The 20879-nt window shown below is 41.2% G+C and overlaps 1 protein-coding gene across 1 annotated transcript in view; it reads left to right on the forward strand.

Annotated features, from left to right (window-relative positions):
• Positions 1–20879, forward strand: part of AIG1 (androgen induced 1) — a 225878-nt gene that overhangs the window by 195462 nt on the left and 9537 nt on the right. The window contains exon 4 of the mRNA XM_006035314.3: positions 6366–6481. Coding sequence (XP_006035376.1) covers positions 6366–6481 — 116 coding nt within the window. The remainder of the gene's footprint in view (positions 1–6365; positions 6482–20879) is intronic.

The raw sequence follows: 20879 nt of genomic DNA on the forward strand, positions 1-20879 counted from the left end.
TCTGATTAGGTATGAGGGTATCTATTGCATGTGAATACCAGCTGTATGTAATAAGACAATGCAAACTGAAGAAAACAGATTCAGGTTGCAAGCGTTTGATAGATTTTAGGGGCTCAGGAACACAGACCAGGGCATTAGAAGCATTAGTCACTGGCCTCTCACAGTTTCAAAGTTCTGTTTCCTGCATTTCTGCCTGCCTCCCACCTTGCTTATTGCTAATGAAACATTGCACATTTTAGAGCCTCACATTGCATCAGTGGACATGTACTAACTATCACCACAAAACAGTCATGATATTACTTATTGATTCCCGCAGAATGCTCTGAAGCATTTTGTTCTGGGAAGGACCCAGATTTCACAGCCCCCTCCTTCCCCACTCCCCAATCAATCTGTTGATACTGTTTGAACAAAAGATTTACTTCCTATATCAAAGCCACTAAGCTCCATCACTTTATTTATATATGCTACTTATTAAGAGAGTACTGAATGTCTGTCATAATTAAGTCTTTTTAGGACAGAGATGGGGTGACTTGATGGGGTTTCCATAGGAAAATAATCTTTCATCTTTAACCTCTAGTTTTAAATCGAATCTAGTTAGAAATCAGTCTTTTGCTGGCTTCTCACTGGCTCATGTAGAATCATCACAGTGATCACCATCCAGCTCCTAGTGGACAGGTGATCACATTACAAGGACCACACTCAAAACTTCAGCCTTCCAGAGAGTTTCAAGGGAGCCAGTAGGCTCTAGAGTGAACTTCTCACTTCGATTTGGGGAGGTTTTTTCAGGTGAAAATCTGAGTCACATGGGTGCAGAACTGTAGTTATTGTGCCTGTCCTATGGAAGGGAGATGTTAATATTCAGGGATATCCATTTAGTGCTTTTTAAAAAAGACTAACATTCACTTGAAAATGCAGTTTGGGGAGGGGGAAAGAAAGCTAAGCAACTTGCTGATGGAAATAGAGTTAAAACCAGAAGCACTTAGTGCTTGGAAGATAAAACATATAATCAGGCTTTCAGCACTGAGCATTTAAATTTCTTAAAAAGACTATTACAGAGCTCATTCTTAATGTACTTGATTTGCATAAAACCTTTTCTTCCAAGTACCTGTTGCAGAATTAAACTAAAAAGGGGAAGTATAGTCCCCCATCAAATGTCATTTTGTTATGCAGACGTTACAGATGTGCCTGTTTGTAACATGATTTTCCAGTCTAACATTTCATTAGGGACATATACATATATACAATGAAAGGGATGGGGAGCATTTTTAAAATACTCTTTGAACAGGCATTACTGAATTTTCATTTTAAGAGTATATCTTAGTACAATTCACTTTCAGAAGGTATTACAGGGGTTAAGAGAAGTTATCCACCTGCAGCTCTCAGGAGAGTTTATTGCAGTGTGCGCTAACAACGCCATTCCAAAAAGTCACTCTTTAAAAACATGTATTGGGAGGGGTTTTTTCTTCTGTGTTTAACTTTTCTAAGTGATTTCTTTATCAAATTTGATTGTAAAATGCCTGAAAACTCAGCCTGCATTCTGAGAGTCAAGCTTATCTTTTTCCTCCATGTCATGCAGCGTTACAGAAATGAAGGTGATGCAAATCCACTTGCCTTCACTTACACCAGTGCACTCCTATGCCCTGAGTGACACCTGTACAATCTCTAGGCCTTCAGATGGTTGGCATAGATGTAACCTTGGGGAACAACTCTATGGATAATGCACAAGATCTGATGGGACCTGCAGTTCACTCTCCCATAGAGAGGAGTACTGGCTCTTTGGAGTCTGCAGGAATACAAAGCAGTACAAGCTTATTTTTATCACTAAGTTAAAAGAATTCTGAATACACAGATGAAACAGAGCTGAGTAAGACTGTGGCATTCATTTTTGCTTTGCCAGTTTTCAGGGTATACTACTCTTTCAGGTTCATTACTCTCCATGTAAATAAAGTCTTAGTTCACAACTTGATCATTTTAACTTAACATCCCAAAAACGCGATATTATATTGAATTTGTTTTGCTAGCTTGTTCAGTTGCTTATTATTTAAGTGACAACAAGGTGCTGGGAGCCACAGAAAAAAGCGAGAGACATGGTGTCCACTAGGTTACAGACTAGAAGCACAGCAAAAATGATAGAGGCACAGATAGGTGTTAATGACCAGAGCAGTTGTTATTTTCTTCTTAATGCATGCATTTCACAGTGCTTCTAGCTTAGGAGGTAGCCTTGGTAGAACTGTGTTTTTAAGGACTGATTTGAATAAAGGCAACATTGGTTATCTTTCAGGCACATTGGGAGATTCAGATATGTAGGCTCAAGTCTACATTACTGACTGGTCATTGTAGCTGTACTAGTTAAAGGTCTGAAGAGGTATGATTCTTTCAGTGTCATAGCTGTGCTGGTAGAAGCCCCTAACATAGATTCTCCTGTGTATATAAAACTGTACTTTTACTGGTATCGGTAGTTGTAGTGTGGGTGGAATGAGCTATATTGGTAAAACATAGCTTTGCTCATACACATTTTATCTGTACTAAAAGTGTTTCCTCAGTACAATATAGCAGCATTCCTGTAAGTTACAAAACCCTCTTGGCACAGATGGCCTCTTGGTTCATGGAGGGTGATGAAGAATCTATCAGTTCCCCCAGTAAGTTGCTTCCATAATTATTTACCCTCACTATTAAAAACTTGCACCTTAGTATTTGAAGCTTCCTATTACCTGAACCTTCTCACCCTTTGTTCCCTTTAAAAGAAAGCTTAGGGAGACACGTGGCAACTAGGGTAAGAAATTTTGTGCTTCTGTTCTTACTCTTGCATCTATTTTGTGAATAAGTAAAGGATTTTGGTCCCAGAAATGTCAAATCAGGCAGCTTTCACCAGCTAATTTTTAATGATTTTTAGCAAATTATGTCAAGGACAGTGAGTGAGGCAGTTTCCCCTCTGAACAGCCAATCACAAAATGACCTTAGATGTATTTGGAGAGCTGAGGGTACAAACGTACTGACTTTTCACAGCTTCCTTAGTCCGGATAGGTCTGACACCAAGACCTTTGAATCCTGCTTGCCATTATCAGATCAGATCCAAACTTGATCAAAGTTCCAGTCTGAATCAGATCCAGTATACAGACTGAATATTAACCCTATTGCTGCTTGGCATAATTAAACAGAAACATGTCTGTTTACAAGATGTCATAATTTAAAATTAAGCCTATTACAATGTTTGGAATAGGGAGATTGCAATTTTTTAGCATAAGTATTTTTGCATTTTAATCATGTAATAGGGCACTTTTGACTTAAAAAGCACACTTTCAGCTAATAATGCAACACATTACTAGTGTTGCAAATCAAACTTAAGTTTTCCATAATGTATAAGGATTAAGGATAGACCTAGAAATAGATTTCTGTGAGGTTTGTGTTTAATTTTGATTACACTGTGCTTTGGTACCATTTTGTACATAGCTTATTTGTTAGGGGCTGGAAGGGACCTTACAGATAATCAGGTCCAGCCCCCCTGCACTTCACAGGTATCAGCTAGTTTCTTTTTTGTTTTGTTAGTCTTTCAAAAAACTGCAGAGGAGATCATTTTAAAAAAACCCTATGAAAAAATGCACAGCTATAAAAATTGGTCAGGGAACTGTAGTGTTGTACAGTAACTGAAATGTTAATTATCATTGTTTTTTGTTAATTGACAAGTTAATGGATTGCCATGTTTAAACATTGTCATATTGACAACTTGCATATAGTCTCAATTAGGAACAGAAATTACACATGAACTGGTGTAAGTGAATGGAAACCAGTCAAATCTGTAACACAACAGAAGTTCAGTGCAAATAAACTGTTTTCAAAATGCCTGAAACCAATTTAAGATAAGCCTGGATGGATGTAGTATCAGACTTAACTGATTTAGGTTCAGTCAGTTTATTGAATTTCTTTCCCAGATCCTCTCCAGATTCAAGTTAACTCACATTACCCCAGCATCCCATGATGCTTTGCACCTCCCTGCAAACTCTCCCTTTCAGGGTGGGTGGGCTAGCCATGGTCCAAGCTGTCTGGTCCAGCCAAGCAGGGAGGCATGCTCTAGCAATCCCAGCTTCTGGCCTGGGCCACTGCAGACACATGGCTGCATTTCTAGAATCAAAATTAAATGTCTGTTCACTTGCTTATCAGTTCAATCTATGCAGTTTAGATTAACCTGTGAAGACTAAATGGATTAAGTCTCAAGCTTTTTGACTGTGTACTTAGTCTTGCAGATGTCAGTGGAAAAAAACAGTTTATAAACTCTATTTCAATCAGGTGTATCATGTATAATTAAGACTGGGTGAACAGATCACATAGAACATGTAACCTGCACAATATCAAGGTGTTTTTTGAACCAAATGTGTCTGCTGATTTGTGCTTCCTAAGCATGCTAGTCAGCCTGGGCACTTGGTGTTCACATAGCTCTAACCATACTAGTTTAGCAGAGGCACATAGCAAGGGATCAGCACCTAGTTCTAATGATGTTTCATAGCAGATCCAAAACCTCCAAGTGAATCTCCAGGGGTTGGTTTGCTGCCAACCTCTGTTAATGGACTCTGAAGATATTGCTCATTTAATAGACCTTTCAACTACTAGTGGGCGCCACTATAACAAACCACATGTAAAACATACATGCATTCCCTTGATGGTGATTTATGCTGTTTAAAGGGATGGGGGCGGAACAAGCTGTTAAAAAGATGAAGAAATTGAAAGCTCTCCTAACTGCTGTATTATCCACCTGACATTCTCTAAATGCCAGTCATTAATTACTAATGTATTGAAAATAAGTACAGTTATCCAATTCAGATTATGTTACATCTGTGAGAAGGAGAATTTTTTCATGAGTTTAGCATTCCCCATCCAAATCATTCCCTTTTTTCACTGTTGTTAAAGAGCAGGGCTCCAAAGCACTGTTCTATTTTATCTCAATTAGGTCTGTTTCCCCAAAAGATATTTCTAAGATGTGTCCTTCCTACTTTAAACCTAGGGTTAAGATTGAGTTTACTTTGTGACTATTAAATTTCAAATTCAGCATTCAATCTGCCTCTTCCATGGAGGTCAACCAACAAAAGCTGCATATAAATATCCAATGGCAGAATGTGTACATAGACAATAGCATACTTACCCAATTGCTGAGCCACTAGTGAGAAAAGATAGAAACTGGTTTCTGATGTAGACTGCCCCTGAAATCTTTTCACTTTGCAACCTTTCACTGAGCTCAGTGGGAGATTCATGTGCAGATTCTTGGCAAGGGACAAATCCTCAGCTGATATAAACTCCATTAAAGTCAAGGGTGTCACACAAGTTGATAACTTGCCCCCAGATCTGCCCTGCAATATATGTTAAAGCATTTTTCTACAGTTCAAAGCATGAATTTAAAATCTGATCTGCTCAGGACCCAGAGGCTGCCCCCAAATTAGCCCAACTGTAAATGAGTTCGGACTATGGAGTCAAAATGGCCTGACATGATGCTAGCCTCACGCTTCCCTTGTGTACTGTTGGTCACTAAAACTGCTATGCCTTGACTACACTGGCCAATGGGCTGGTGGACTTGTGTGGACACTTAGACAGGAGGTTTGGTGGAAAGGCAAAGGAATGCACTTTTTCACTCTGATGTTAACTGGATGAGGAGACCTTTTTAAAAGGTGCAACTCAAGGAGACATGAAAAAAATAAGGATTTTTTTCCCCCTCTAAATAAAGGCAGGTGACTCATAGATGTTCTTAGAGCAGTGGTCATAGTGCCCTTCACTTGAGGATCTAAAAACATCTTTTCTTCCAAAGATTAACAAATGGAGACTTACGATACATCTGCAAGGAGGATATTGTTCCCATTTCTCAGGTGGTGTGACTGAAAAACAGATACTTGGGTTGACATTTCCTCAAACTGAGACATGCTTAAGGCTAATTTTCAAAAATGCTAATCCCATGCAGCTCTGCTGCTGCTCACAACCTCTGAAATTCAGGTCCTAAAAACCTAACAATGCAATGGTCACACATAACAACTGTGCAATACCAGAAGCAAAACCCAGGTCCCATAATTCTGGGTTCTGACCCTTAATTTCAAAATAATCCGTCCATGCAGTTTGAAGGCAAAATAAAATGTATGTTCTCTCTGCTTCTTCCAACTCTGCCCTCAGCAATTAACTATCAAAGAGACAGATTTAAGAAGGGGTTATTGATCTGCTTTCTAAGCTCACAGTTTTGCTTCTTCTCATACCCACAAAGAGATTATCTCTAAATTTAATTTTCTTGCCAGAAATCTTTCCTGTTAGGTTTTCTGTTGTAGAACAAGTGCTGAAATGCAGTGAGAATCATTTGTATCACCTGCCTTTTTCCTGTTGTTTTGTTTTTTTAGCATACAACAGTTTTGCCCTTTGTATTAATCGAGATGAGAACAGCACATCATCGGTATCCCAGCAGGAGCAGTGGACTGGCTGCAGTGTGCACCTTCTCCATTGGCTATATTTTATGGTAAGGACTGTACATGCTGTGTTTTCATATTGTATTGGGGTTTTGTACTGCTAAATTTGGGCACATATTTCATTATGGATATAATCACTAGCAGATTCACACTGCATGCCTCGTTTGGTCCAAGACCTGGGCTTTGTCTGGTTTCCCCAGATGCTTATATTTTTAGAAAGTATATGCCAAACCTCACACAACAGGAATTTGTTGAACAATCCCATGTAAGCAGTGGTCTTTCCAAGGCTACATTTTTCAATCTTTTTTCAAGATAAATGTTTTTCTTGGACCCTGATTTTATTGCTTAGGGTTTTTTGTTCTATCAAACTAAATTGAGAGTAGTCAAATGATTTCCTGCAACAACATTTTAAGCTCCACCAGAAAAGATAGAACATAGATTTCAGTTCCTGGCTTCTTGCTATTAAATTGATTACAGAATTATTACAAACAACTTGCAATTTATTTTGATATATGCAAATATTTGGGGGGAAACTAAATTTTAAAAATGACCTTTCATTAGCAACACTGACCTCTACTTTTATGACCACGTTCCCATTCAAATGTCTGCCTTATCTAACAGAACATTGTATTCATTGACTTTGTTTTCACAATGCCTTTTTTAGTCCTTCTGGCATTTCAGTTTTTTCATTAAAACCTTTGTTTTAATAACAAGCTTCTTCCATACTATATTTTGTATATACGTCTGTGTGTGTGTGTGTTGCATGCACACATACTCCCTATATTCTACCACAGAGAAAGGTTGCTATGCTGTAAAGCCTCTGAAGGAAGGGTCTGAATATACATATATCCCTTCTGGTGGTCCATTGTGACCCCATCCTTTACAATTCTTCAGAAGCACATCTGTCTTTTCCTATGGTAGAATGAAAAACTGGATACAGCTCTTTCCAAACTACAAAATGCTGCTTTATCCAGCAACCAAGGGGATTACTATAGAAAAACACAACAGGCCAGGAAGTGTGACATCTACACCATTGTCTGCCCCTACCGGCTGGGGAAAGAAAGAATGCTCTACATATTCACACATATTCACACATACACATACGCATATTCACACATACTGAATAGTCATACCACAGCCAAAATGAAAGCTGAAAAGGAATTCACTGCTCCAGGAGGTCTGAGTCACATGCCATGGGTAACTATAAAAATAGCTAATTTTTGCTTAATTTGCTTAATTTTTTGACCAAGAATAACCTTTGTAATTGTGCTTGATAAAATAAGGTTAATTGCATCTCAAGCATAAGAGCATAATATGATTGCACCATAAGAAAGGAAGAACTTTTTTCACCTCCATGCAATAAAGTGCAACTGGCTAGGTTATAAGGGATATGTTTTATCTTTGAAATGGTACAGAGGGGCAGGATACAAGACTTATTGGACCAATGTTTTGATCTAGCATGGCAGTTTGTCTTTATTAAAAGTCATGCAATGGAAAATTTTTCTTCAGGAATGGAAAAGTTGAAACAATCCAGTTTTGTAAGAAGAAATAAAATCAATTGGTATCTTAACATCTTTTTAAGCCGATGTTACGAAATCAGTATGAAGAGAATTGTTCCAAATGTTTGTTTTTCCCCTCCAGTGACTTCCAAACATAAATTGATGCTGACTCAAGCTGCTAGGGGTGGTCTTGAAGTTACTACACCATCACATCACACACTTTATATCAGTTGTTGTCATTACGTTTGAAAGTATAAATACTATAATAGCACAGCGGCACATGCATCCGAAACACTGCTCAGCTTATTTCAAACAACAAGTAAGAACAGTACAGAGGGTTTAATGTTGCCAAAGGATGGGCATCTGCCTCCTGCTTCTCAAAGTAAAAGGAGATGATCTGGACATAAAACACAGGGAGAAACTGATTCTGCATAAGGAGAGAAATTGCCATTACATCACTCCTTCCTAGCAGCTATCCTCAGTATTATTGATCATGAGGTGTTCATGGCTTACCTGCCAGGAGTGGCTAGGGTGGCTCTCACATGGTCCCATTTCTTCCTTGATGAGCATTCCCACAGGGTGAGTTGAGGCAATTGCTCATCCTCTCTAAGGACACTCCTGTGGGATTCTGCAGAGTTGCATTTTGTTTCTCCTCCTGTTTATCATCTGTAATAGTCTGCTGGGAGGCTTTGTGAGGAAGCATGTCCTGAGGTGTGCCACCAGCCAGCTGGTAAGCAGTAGTTGTATGCCTCTCAAGTGTCCAAGGCAGCAAATTCTATTGAAGGCTTTACTGGAATGAAGATCAGGGCTTGGTGGTTTTAACTCAATCCAAATTGAAGAGAGGATAGAAGACTGGAGGAAGCAGCCAGAAATTATGGCAAGAGTTATATTTGCCCCTTTTATTGAAGGTATGCCTGTTCATTTTAACTAGAGCTCCTAAATAGAGCCTTGCTTGCGTTCCCAGATGCTGTTAAGTGACTGCATAGAAGTGCTGAGAAGGAGTGCTTTCATTCATTTCAGGTGGCTGTAGTCATTTAATCCAGATATGGCTCTTGCTACCATGATCCATCCATTTGTCACTTGAAGGTTAGTGCAATGCATTCTATCTGAACCTCCCCCTGGAAAACTGAATAAATGGAGAAAGGAACACCATGCTCCTTAAGAAGTGTCTCTTGCTTACCAGGGCATAACACCATTACCCTCTGACCTGGTTTGTCTGTCTGTGAATTTCTGAGTAGGCCTTGTCATGTTATTTTTAACTTACAAAACTTGTTATCAACCTGAGAGACTTTCTTCCTGTGCCACCCAGCCACTTTTGCAATCAAGAGGCACACTGAAGCCAGAGCTGCTTCAGTACAAATCAGAGAGCGTGGCTGGCAAAATGGGCTCTGTGCTCTGCACTCAAATTCTGTAGTCCCCATCTTTGCCTGAAATAGTCTGTGGCCCACTACAAAGCTTTCTTTGAAGGAGAAAGAATATTGGTTAGTTTTCATGTGGGTCATTTAACCCAGATGCTGGCATGGGTGCTTTATAATAGATACTTTATTGATTGAAGAAATATGCAATTACATGAGTAACAAGCAAAGCCAAAGACAGGAGCATGTGACTAAGTTACCTAGTGCTCACTAAGAATAATGCACAGGTTCATGTCTCCTTGAAAACTGTCAGGCTCTCTGTCTTTGTTTTCCACCAAAGCAAGCACTTAAATGGCAAAGGCTCACTTTCCCCCTGTCTGCAGAAGCTAACCCTAGCACTTTAATTAAACTTTCTGATACCCAGGCATTGCATTCGTTCACATTTGCCCTGGGCACAACAGCCCTTGCGTTGCCAGCTGTACACCTTATATGGATTTTTCAGGCTAAAGGCCAGGGGATGATGTGGTAAAGGCCAATTTGCTTGATTTAGAATGAGCTTGAAAAGGTCATCATTTTTAATGGATTGTTTAATCTGTTTAGTATTGAGAAAATTCACAACTATGCCAGTGCTACCAAAAAACACTGCCAGTGGGTGTAGGTGGTTGATTGTCAATGTAAATAAAACAGCCAGAAATGTTTTGCAACAATGATCATGTGGGAACTAACATTTGAGCCAGATGTGTCCCTAAAAATACAAATAGGTGTAGTTCAAAGAGCTTTTTGTTCCTTTTGCCCTGAGCTGTGTGTGGTATTAAATGTCTATTCCCAAGAATCCAACTCCACTTCTTTGGTCTGGGAACAAAATACCTGATCATTCTTGGTCCCACGTGGATAAGAAGGGGAGTTACACCTACATATGCTGGGGCTGAATTTGATCCATTATTTTGTTACTTCATAAAATAATTCAGGCAGTGCAGTTACATCAGAAATCCCATTTAGAATGCAAATTCCTTTTAGGTGACTTTAGGGAGGTCTGTTCATTTGATGAAGGGAAGATGGAGAGTTAAAATAGTGTAGTACATTGTGTGATCGCTACGTGCTTTTAAGGAAAAATAAAAACTCCTGGGCAATTTGGGAGGGTGCTCAAATCCATCTATGCTCAGTCTTCTTAAACAGGTCATAGAATCATAGAAGTAGGGTCAGAAGGGACCTTGTAGATCTTCAAGTCCGACCCCCTGCCTGGGCAGGAGGAAAACTGGGCTCAAATGACCCCAGTCAGATAGGCATCAAGCCGCTTCTGATGATGAAAAGGAAAATCTGAATTGACTTTCTGTTACCATAGATATCCTACATGTTTTCATGCACCACATTGCACGCAGGCACGCGCGCACACACATGCATGCACAGAGCCTCCTGTTAATGTATTAGGCATACTCATATACTGAAAGTATATTTATTTTTCCAATCTTTTCCACAGATAGCTTGTACTCTTCTTCTTCTTCACATTACTATAGACATAGGACCCCCCCCCCCCCAAGTCATGGACCAGGACTCCATTTTGCTACCCCTTGTACAAATATAAAACACCCAAATGGTTTCTGTTCTGAAGAGTTTACAAGCTATGTATAAGACAAGAGAAGTGATAGTTTTAGATCACTGGGTCCAAACCTGGCAGCATCAGTGGTGTGGGAGTTAACGCAGATGTTGCTCACTTCACCACTGATATGCATTGCCAATGGGGCTCTGTAGCTGGAAATGTAGCAATGGGCCTCATCCCAAAACTCCTAGCTGCTCTAGAGTTACACTGGTGAAACGCCTCTGTGAGCCCAGTTTCTGACATCCCTGCTTTAGATAGACAAGAAAGTGCAAGAAAACAATAATAGAATACTGATTAGCATTTGGACAAGGGCTTCAGGACACCAGTGGCCTAAGTGTTGTCAAGCTTTCTTAGTAGGGATCATGACAAAGAATCATTTTAAATAGGGTTTTGAAGGAGGATACTGAAGTAGTTTTGTGAGTTCTTCCTACAGGTGAGAGGCAGCATAGGAAAAAGCACAAAGGTGCTTGTTAGGCGATCTAACAATGAAAGTCACAATGAAACATTGTGATTGAGCAGAGGCAGGAACTGACCTTGCCTTATTGAACGAAAATAATAAATAGAGTGGGTTTAGGCCATAAACAGCCTTGAAAGTAAAGATAAGCAGTTTCTTTTGAGGGGAAGAAGGAGGGGGAGTCAGTGGAAAGATTAAAAGAAACAGATGGTCTGGTCAAAGTGACGGGCTAGGAAAATACTCTTTGGACTCAGACTGACATCAGTTTCTCCTGGGAGACTTGCTGCTCTCCCAGGAGAAACCATAAATGTACAGGTGTTCAGGCTTTTTCTCCTGGAGTAAAAACAGCAGCTCCAGGAGAACAATAACCTAGGAACAACCAGGGTTAAATCACTCCCAGGATAGTTTCTCCTGGGAAAGCTAAAGTCTGTACATGCTGTGACTTCTTTAAGAAGAGTAATAAAACACTGAGCCTGTGCACTGATTTAGAAGGGCCACCAAGCAGTGCAGCAATCCCTACCGCTGCACTGTCTGGCACACAGCAGCACTTCTCTGCCCAGGGCATCAAATGGGGCTAGTTATGCCTCTAGAACTGAAGAAGATGGAACACATTAATAAGTATATCAAAGAATAGTATAAAAAAGGTGAATGGGAGTTCTGATGTATCATTTATCATAGGACTCATCTAACTTCTTTCCCAACCTGTATCACTGTCACTTATCACTCAGCCTGCTCCTCCCCATCAACCTTCCTCTCTGATTTCTGTTCCCAGCTCTCCCTAGCTCACTCTCACTTTCTCTCTCTCTCTCTTTCTCTCCCCCAGTCCTTACAATTTTCAATACTCAGTGGCTGCGTCTACACAAGACACTGACTGCACAGTCATTACTGCACAGTCATTTAGTACTGTATAAACAAGTACAGTTATTTAGTACTTGTTTATATAAGTACTAAATGACTGCACAGTAACCAAAGTTACTGCACAGTAGTGTCACCAAATGGCTTTTAGGTAACGCTGACTGCACAGTAACTCGTTACTACTGCACAGTAGCGTCACATCACACTTTCTGCCATGTAATGCTGTTGTGCAGCAGTAATGAGCTACCGTGCCATCAGTGTCTTGTGTAAATGAGGCCAGTGATTCTATCTTCCATGGCCAGCTCCTTGGCTGTAACAGCTCTGCTTCAGTTCTCCCAGTCACGAAAAGAGCCATTCATCAAACGCTGCTCTCATCTTCTCATCCCTCTGTTACAGAGTTCCCGCTCTCCAATCACCACTTTGTGTTTTTCACCTGTTTTCCATACATCTGTCTGCCCAAACTAAGATCTTTCTCTCTCTGATATCTCCTTAGGGGTATTTAAGCACTGGTTTAAGCTCAGCATGTCTAAAATGGACCTTTTCTCCCTGCCCACTTGTCTCTTCATTATCCTCCACAGTACCTCCTTCTTTAATCACTGAGGCCAACACCACCATGATATATTTTTTTAGTTTATTATTCAAATTTCTAAATAATATAAATATGCTGGTTTAGAGGATGTGTGCTAACTGAAATATTAAAGTACCCGGTAAAGGAGCCAAGCAATTCCCATTGAATTTGGTTCATCACAGAATCAGCAAGAAAAACTAGCAAGAAAAACATATCCCTGATGAAAACATTCCTGTTGTCATTATATTTACCTTGCATCATAGAAACCTGAAATAGAATTGACCTACTGTGGGCCATTGTACTCCCACCCTTGGATGTGCAGGGTTGCTCCTTATGCTACAACTTCAAATGATTCATTCACTAGAGTGACTCAGTTGATGAACCCCATCATCTCCTCTGGGAGGCATTCCACAGTTTAATGGTTCTCATTGGGTAATATTCTCTTGTTCTGCGGAATAGCTTGTGGATAGAAAAAACAAAAGTTGAGAAAGATCAAGAAATGACACTGCACAAAACATGCCACATTCTGCCATTGAGGAGAGCATTGCCAACAGCAGTAATTGGCAGGAAAAAGGCCTTGGACCTGGTGGGCTCCCTGGAATCAGCTAGAGATCTATAGTTTTCAAGGCAACCATGCAAAATATCTTACCCTGGCCTGATACAACATTATCTCCCTCTCTGAATGGTAATGGTGATATGGAAAGGGATTTACTTTTAGTAAGAGCAGCATCCAGTAGCAGTCACAAAAAACTGCTCCAGTGGATCACATCACTAGTCCAACTGGTTCAGTATCTAGTCTCTGACAGTGACCAGTGACATGTTTCAGGGGAAGATGCAAGAAACCCTCTGGTTAGTTTATGGATGACTAGCCATATAGGAAATTCTTCCTCAATCTCTATCAGTACATGAGTATCTTCTGTTCTGAAATATGAGGTTTTATAGCCCTCATAATTTTTATTCTCCCTAATGTAGCATTAGGTGTTTTGGTTACCAATGTAAGGTCTAATCATGTCAACTTCTAAGCAGACTTGGTCCTGCCCTCAGAACAAGGGAATGAATGAGGTGACCACTTGTGTCTCCTTCAGCCCTACATTTGTACAGTTTCTATGCAAATATTCGTTTCAGCGATACCTTGTAGCAAAGAAGTTAATTAGGTATTGTAGAGAGAGAACATTTTATCAGTTTTAAATGTCTTATCTTCTCATGTCATTGAATGTTTCTTTGTTCTTAAAGTGAGAAAGAACATATCAGAACTCCCATTCACCTTTTCTATACTATTCTTTGATATACTTATTAATGTGTTCCATCTTCTTCATTTCTACTCTAAAATTAAACAGCCTTTTCTACTCTCTCCTCCTACAGAAATTTTCCACATCTCCAAGAATGTCTGATACCAATTTCTGGACCCTTTCAATTTCTGGTATATCTTTTATGAGTGCCCAGAACTAAATGTAGTACTCTAGGTGTAAACACAGCTAAGGGGCCCTGTGTGACAGGGAAACAGCTATTTGCTCCTAATCCCAGTGACCACATATGTATATTACAGGATTTTATCCTGTAGAAAGAGTGGGCACGACTAAGAAGCACCTGTTCTCTGCACCATGCTCCCACAATAAAATCTTGCATATTTCATGGTTGATAGAGTTGTAGATTGATCTCTCAGGATCCCATTTCATCCACATTGTTTTAAAGGAAATATCATCTATATTACTGTCACTCAGAATGTCAAATAGACAGACTATGTATAGAATGTAAGATCACCCACAAGCTTTGGATTAATTGATTTACTTCTCTGAGCTGTAAAACTAATAGAGAGAAAGAGATACAGATCTTCCACTTTCTCCAGCAAACTTGTTTGCTATTCCATGTGCCAGAAAAATGACAGTCAGGAAGTCTCATACTTTGGCAGGAGATAGATAAAGGGTCCATTACAGTAGGGAATTAAAAGGTAGCTACAAACTTATTTTTTTGAAGCCCCACCTTGCCTCCAGTAGAGCTGGTCAAAAAAAAAAGAGAGAGAGAGAGGTCTTTTTATCTTGTTCATGTTGTTCAATCTGCCATACAGGTAGTTGAACTTTAAAAAAAACAAAACTTTTTAATAAAAAGTATCATATATTTTGAAAAAAAAATCTTGAGAAATGTATCTTTTTTTCAAGTGTCTATGTCCAATTATAATGACAGGATCTCAGAATCTATTCTTCTTTGACAGTCCCTTGCAGTTGAGGATGATTGTCTTCCATGATTATGTTATCTATGGGTCTGAAGATGGCTGATGAGGCCAATCTGAGATGGATAGACTCTGCTGCAACTCGAGCACACGTTTCTGTGTAGCATGGATGGCTCTGGATTCATGATTCAGTCCATGATACGCTGTTCCTGCTGCTCCTGCATTTCTTTCTCCTTTTGTTATCATAAGGTTTCAAAGTACCGAGATCCTTGCAGCAAACTCTTCCTCCATTTGGAGCAGTCCTGGATGATACTCTCTCATGAGCTGATGTCAGTGTTGCATTTTTTTCAAGTTGGCCTTGAGGACATCCCTGAAGTGCTTTCTCTGCCATCCTCTTGAGCATATGCCTTGGCTGAGCTAGGAGAATAAGACTTGCTTCAGGAGTCTGGAGTATGACATCCGGATGACACGGCCGAGCCAGCGAAGTTGATGTCGGCTGCTCATCACCTCAATGCTCATGGTGTTTGCTTGTGAAAGGACACTAATGTTGGTGCATCTGTCTTTCCACTGGATTCAAAGGACTTTCACAGGCAGTGTTGATTGTACTTCTCCAACTGCTTAATAAGTCTCCTGTACGTTTTGCACATCTCAGATCTGTATAGTAAGGTAGGGATCACAACTGCTTGATAAACCATGAGCTTGGTTTCGCATCTGATATTGTGATCTTTGAACACCCATTTCCTCAGGTGTCTGAAGGCTGCACTTGCACATTTGAAGCTATGTTGGATGTCATCGTTGATGTCAGCCTTCTGCGAGAGATGGTTTCTAAAGCATGGGAAAAACTCAACGTTCTCCAGTGTCTCACCATGAATCTGAATTACAGAAGAATTGCCTTGCTGTCCACCACAGAAAAGATCATTGAGAGACCCCTTCTGAACTGTTATCTCCTTCTCTTGGTGAAGAGCTCCTCCTAGAATCTTAATGTGGGTTTAGGGCATAAAGAGGCACAATTGACATGATCTTAACTGATCACCAGCTGCAGGAGAAATGCCAGGAACAACATAAACCTTTCTACATGACCTTTTTTGACCCCACAAAAGCCTTCAACTCTGTCAACCAAGAAGCGCTGTGGAGGATACTTTTGAAGTATGGATGCCCACTGAAATTCACCACCATTCTTTGCCTGCTCCATGACAGCAGGCAAGCAGTGCTTGTCAGTAATGGATCTATCACAGATCCCTTTGAGGTTAAGACAGGAGTTAAGTAAGGCTGCATCATCACTCCAACAGTCGTCTTGATATTCCTTACCATGATGCACCAACATCTGAGCACCAACAGGTTTCCAGTCAGCATGGAGCTAAACTACCGAATGGATAGTAAGCTGTTTAATCTCAGCCAACTCCAAGCCAAAACCAAGACCACCCCAACCTCAATCATCAAGCTCCATATAATGATGATGCTGTAGTGTGTGCTCACTCAGAAGCAGACCTTCAGGCAATCGTCAACATCTATACTGAGGTATACAAGAAAACGGGACTGACGCTTAACATTCAGAAGACTAAAGTCCTCCATCAATAAGCTATTAATGTCCCCAGCTCTGCAGCAAAGCATATTCACCATAGTATGTCCACCATACAGAAGACAGAAAACACCTTTTTGCTCTTGCTGCAGAGAGTAGGACACAGACCAATAGTTTGAAGTTTCAGCAAAGTAGGTTTAACTTGGATATCAGGAAAAAGTTCTTCGTTGTTAGAACAGTGAGGCAGTGGTGTAGACTGCCTAGGGAAGTTGTGCAATCTCTATTACTCAAAGAATTCAAGAGGAGGTTGGTCAGAGATGATCTAGGCATAGCTATGCCTGTACTCCCCTATGGGTATTTCCCATGCTTCTCAGCTTTACTGGTTGCAGCATGGGCCAAGAAGGATTTTTCCCCTTCTGCTGCTACATTTGTCAGGCAGCTATAAAGCCTCCCTCAGAGGCACTGGATGTTGGCTGCAGCCAAATATGGGGATTTTGTCTGTGATGTGCCAATGATTTTGCTGAGACCTAAAAAAGCCAGAGGCTACTGATGAGACAGTCTTGCCCCTCTGCTCATGGTCACACCAATTGCCATGTTTGGGGTCAGGAAAGAATTTTATGCCATGATCAGATTTATAAGGGCTGTTTTGCCTTCTTCTGTAGAAGGACAGGGGGGCATGGCCCTCTTCCTGGGATCTCTTGGGCGTATTTTTAACAAACTTTGAAGTATCAGGACATAGGCCACCAGAGTTCACCAGCTTTATCTGTGGCAGATTAGAATGTTATATCTTGTATTGTTAGGGTTGACTAGGTAATTTTGCTAAGAGGTTAGATCAGTGCTTCCCAAACTTTTCCACAGCATAACCCATTTATAACTCAATTTCCTCAGCATAGCCCCTCACTCCCAAACTGCATTCCCCCACTCCTCCCAGGTACCCCTCACTCACACCCCCTGGTCCTGCTGGTGCCCCTCACTACTGACTCACAGCTCCCTGGTCCCTGCCAGTGACCCTCACTTCCCAACCTGAAGCCCTGCACTCCCCCAGGTGCCCCAAGGCAAGGGCTCACAGCCCTCTATCCCCCGCAGCAGTGCCCAAGCCCCAGTTGCTGCCCACAAAAGGCAGCAGCTGCTGTGGCCAGAGAGGAACATGGAGCCTGATTCCCCACATCCCTTCCCCTGCAGGCAGCATGGCTGGAGTGGAGCCTGTGCAAGGGAGGCGGGGGAAGGACATGGGCTTCCTGCTGTGGGCTTGGGGATCCCCTCCTTGCTGCCCTCCCCTGGGGGTTTTGCAGCCCAGAGAGCAGGACTCAGTGTGGGAGGGAGTGCCAAACTACCATGGCCACCAAGCTGAGGTGCTCCCTGCCTGCTCTGCAGCAGGGGGCACAACTCCATGCTGCCACCACTGCCATGCCTCACTGGGTGCAGGAGCTACTCTCCACCGCTGCTTGGCTGCCATGTGCATGTGCACATACACGTAGTGCCCCCTGCCTCCAATCACCCTCCCCTGCTTTTCCCAGCCCTATAGCTGCACAGGTTTAGTTTACTTGAGTATATTTTTATTTAAACTAGTAAATTTTTTGTAGAACCTGTACAATAAGCAGGGTCTTAAATTGGCTGTAGCGCTGCACTCCAAAATGTATCTTAATGCATGCTCCCCTGTGCTTATCTAATAATGAGGTTGGACAAGAATAATGACTACTAGAATTGCAATGTCAAAGGCATTCATTAACGTTAATAATCAGTAGTCTTGTATGGAAGCTTTATGCCTATACTTGATCAGCCCGTTATTCTGCAGGATTGAGTTAGCTTGTATTCAAGTAGGAATGAACTCACTAACAAAGGGCATCAGGTAATGTTTCCATGGCAGCAGTCCTACTTTTGCTGTTCACATTTGTGATATAGACAATGCAGAAATGCTCACTGTGTCACTGCTGAGTGGAAAGAAGTATAACATTAGTACTTCCAGGTGTAGTAAGCTCAGCTGTGTGGCTGATTTTAAATGAGGTCAGGCTGCCTAGCCAGGTGTGCTTTTGAACTTTACCTCCTAAGTGGCACTTGCTTAATTTTCTTTTTATCAGATTAGTTCCTATTACTGAATCTGTGTTATTGCTCCAGGGACAGACTAAATTGAAAACATAATTTGCAATCCATCACATGATAGGTATTACCAAACAAATAAAGGGATTTCTGCTTTGGCCAGCAAAGAATAGAACCTATAAAATGTAGGCGAGGATATGCATTAGCAAGGCAGAGATGACATACAGGAATTCTTTAGTGACTCATTGGATGGATTTAGACTTTATTTCTACTGTTCAAAATAAATGTATTCTAGTAAATGTCACCAGCACTTGGTTCATGAGCCAGTCATTTGCGTATACAGGTGCAGATACAAGACACCTTTGAGTAAGTCTCTTATAAAGGTGCCAGAAATTACTGGACAGTTTCACCAAACCAGGGAAGAGAAATGAAGTTACAAACATGAATCTTTTTAGACTCCTTTCTTGGGACTTGTTTTATTGCACACAAAAGTATCACAAAACAAAAGAAAATTGACTGAAAAACAAAAAGCAATGATTGTTATAGGCATTCCCTGCCTTTGCAAGACAGGAGCGGGGGCATACACTCCATTCCTTTTTCACTCGGCTTCCCTACTTCAAGGAAACTAAGTGATCAGCTGTAACATCTTAACCCTTTACCTTGGCATGGGTACATTCTAGCATTTTTCCCCTGCAGAAGACATGTAATAAATAGGTCTAGAGAAACTTTTTCATATGTGGACTCCTTCATAGAGGCAGTTATATGATCCACAGCCAGTTACAGATTCCTCACTGTTTAACTTACTGCCAGATGCTAATTAGTGTGAAAATTCACTGATAAATCAGGATTTGACTGTATAATCCAAGTTTTTACAATGATCTGCAGGAGAACACAATAACTACATACAGTTGCAGCTTTGACTAATAGATTTTTAAGGCCTGACGATCATCAACATTTAGATCATCCAGCATGGCCTCCTGCATGGCACAGGCCATAGAATTGTACATAACCGAGTTAGATGTGAGAATTTTCCCAACTTTTGCAAGAGATTTCTTGGAACTAGAGCCTATATGAGCCCTCCCCAGAAGAGTCAGCACAGCACTGCTGTTCTACCAAGATAATATACTATGTCATCAACCCCCTCCACAGGGACTTTCAGTAGAGTTCGCTAGAGTTCAATATTCTGTTTCATGACTGGATGAGTATCATGACACTATCATTTTGACAAACCAACTCAGAGGCTTATGAAGCCAGAAAACTGTTCCAAAATACTGGTACAGGCCTTGTGGGGAGATTGATGAGGTCTGCAGCTGAAAAAAAAATATTACAGTTACAAATGATAAGGAGCACTCTTGGTAACTTCATGAGCCTGAATGTCCAGTAGCAGCTGTAGAATCAATCTATCTTTAAGGGGGAAGCCTATATAACAGGGGGAAGATCTGAGACAAATGGCTAAGAGCAATTACCATGGTTAAAGGACTGATTGCATTTCTCTCTCCTTTCTGGTGCACCTTACCAGGTGTTAGGCCTCAACCCTTATTTGTACCTAGGGGATTGCAGGAGGATTTCACATTTCCCCACATTTATGGGAATGGCTACATTTCTCGCCTTCAGGAGCCTGTGACCAGCGATTTAATGACCAAATGCTTCTTAAAACAAGTGTGTGTATTAGCAGATGCAACAAAGAATTAGATAAAGTGTTTAAAAACAACAGACAGCCTACCTGCATATTCAGTTTCCTTTAAATGTATGCTTCTCTACACCCCAGTTTAGATAGGCCACCCTCTAAAGCTACAGGGCCAGAAGGGAACCAACTTACTTTCTTCTAGGGCAGAGGTTGGCAACATTTTTGGGTAGTGGACCAGAATGACCCAGCTCAGGTACAAGGTGGGCTGGCACTAGGACCCAACTGTTGCTCTGTTGCTACTGCTGCTACCACGTCCCCCCACTACCCAGCTACACTATGGACAAAGCCCCTTTCCCCGTCCCCCAGCCACCAAAGCTGCTCAGCACTGAAGACCCCCGGCTCTGCACGAGATGGAGCGGCGCTGTGGGCCAGATCTGCAGGTTGTAGGTTGCCAATCGATGTCATGTTCTAGGGAGTCAAGTTGCTCTTGGGACCTGACCTGGTTTCTGTTGGCTTCCACCAAATGACTGTCCTAATTTTGTTCCCACTTTTAGAGAACATTTTCCTCAAAGCCAAACCCTGCTTCTGTGTGCTCCCATTCAACTGACATACTGCTCAGTGATTTCTGCTAGAGGGTGTGGTGTCTTGCCTTTGACTGTCTTTTTTCCCCAGTGGCCCATCTGAGAGAGTGCCCTTGTGATGGTGCTCAGATGTTTGCCAGATGGTTCCATTTATCCCTGGCTGGCAGTCACTGATTCTGTCACTTGGTG

The sequence above is a fragment of the Alligator sinensis genome, unplaced genomic scaffold (assembly GCF_000455745.1).
Source record: "Alligator sinensis unplaced genomic scaffold, ASM45574v1 scaffold576_1, whole genome shotgun sequence".
Taxonomy (NCBI): domain Eukaryota; kingdom Metazoa; phylum Chordata; order Crocodylia; family Alligatoridae; genus Alligator; species Alligator sinensis.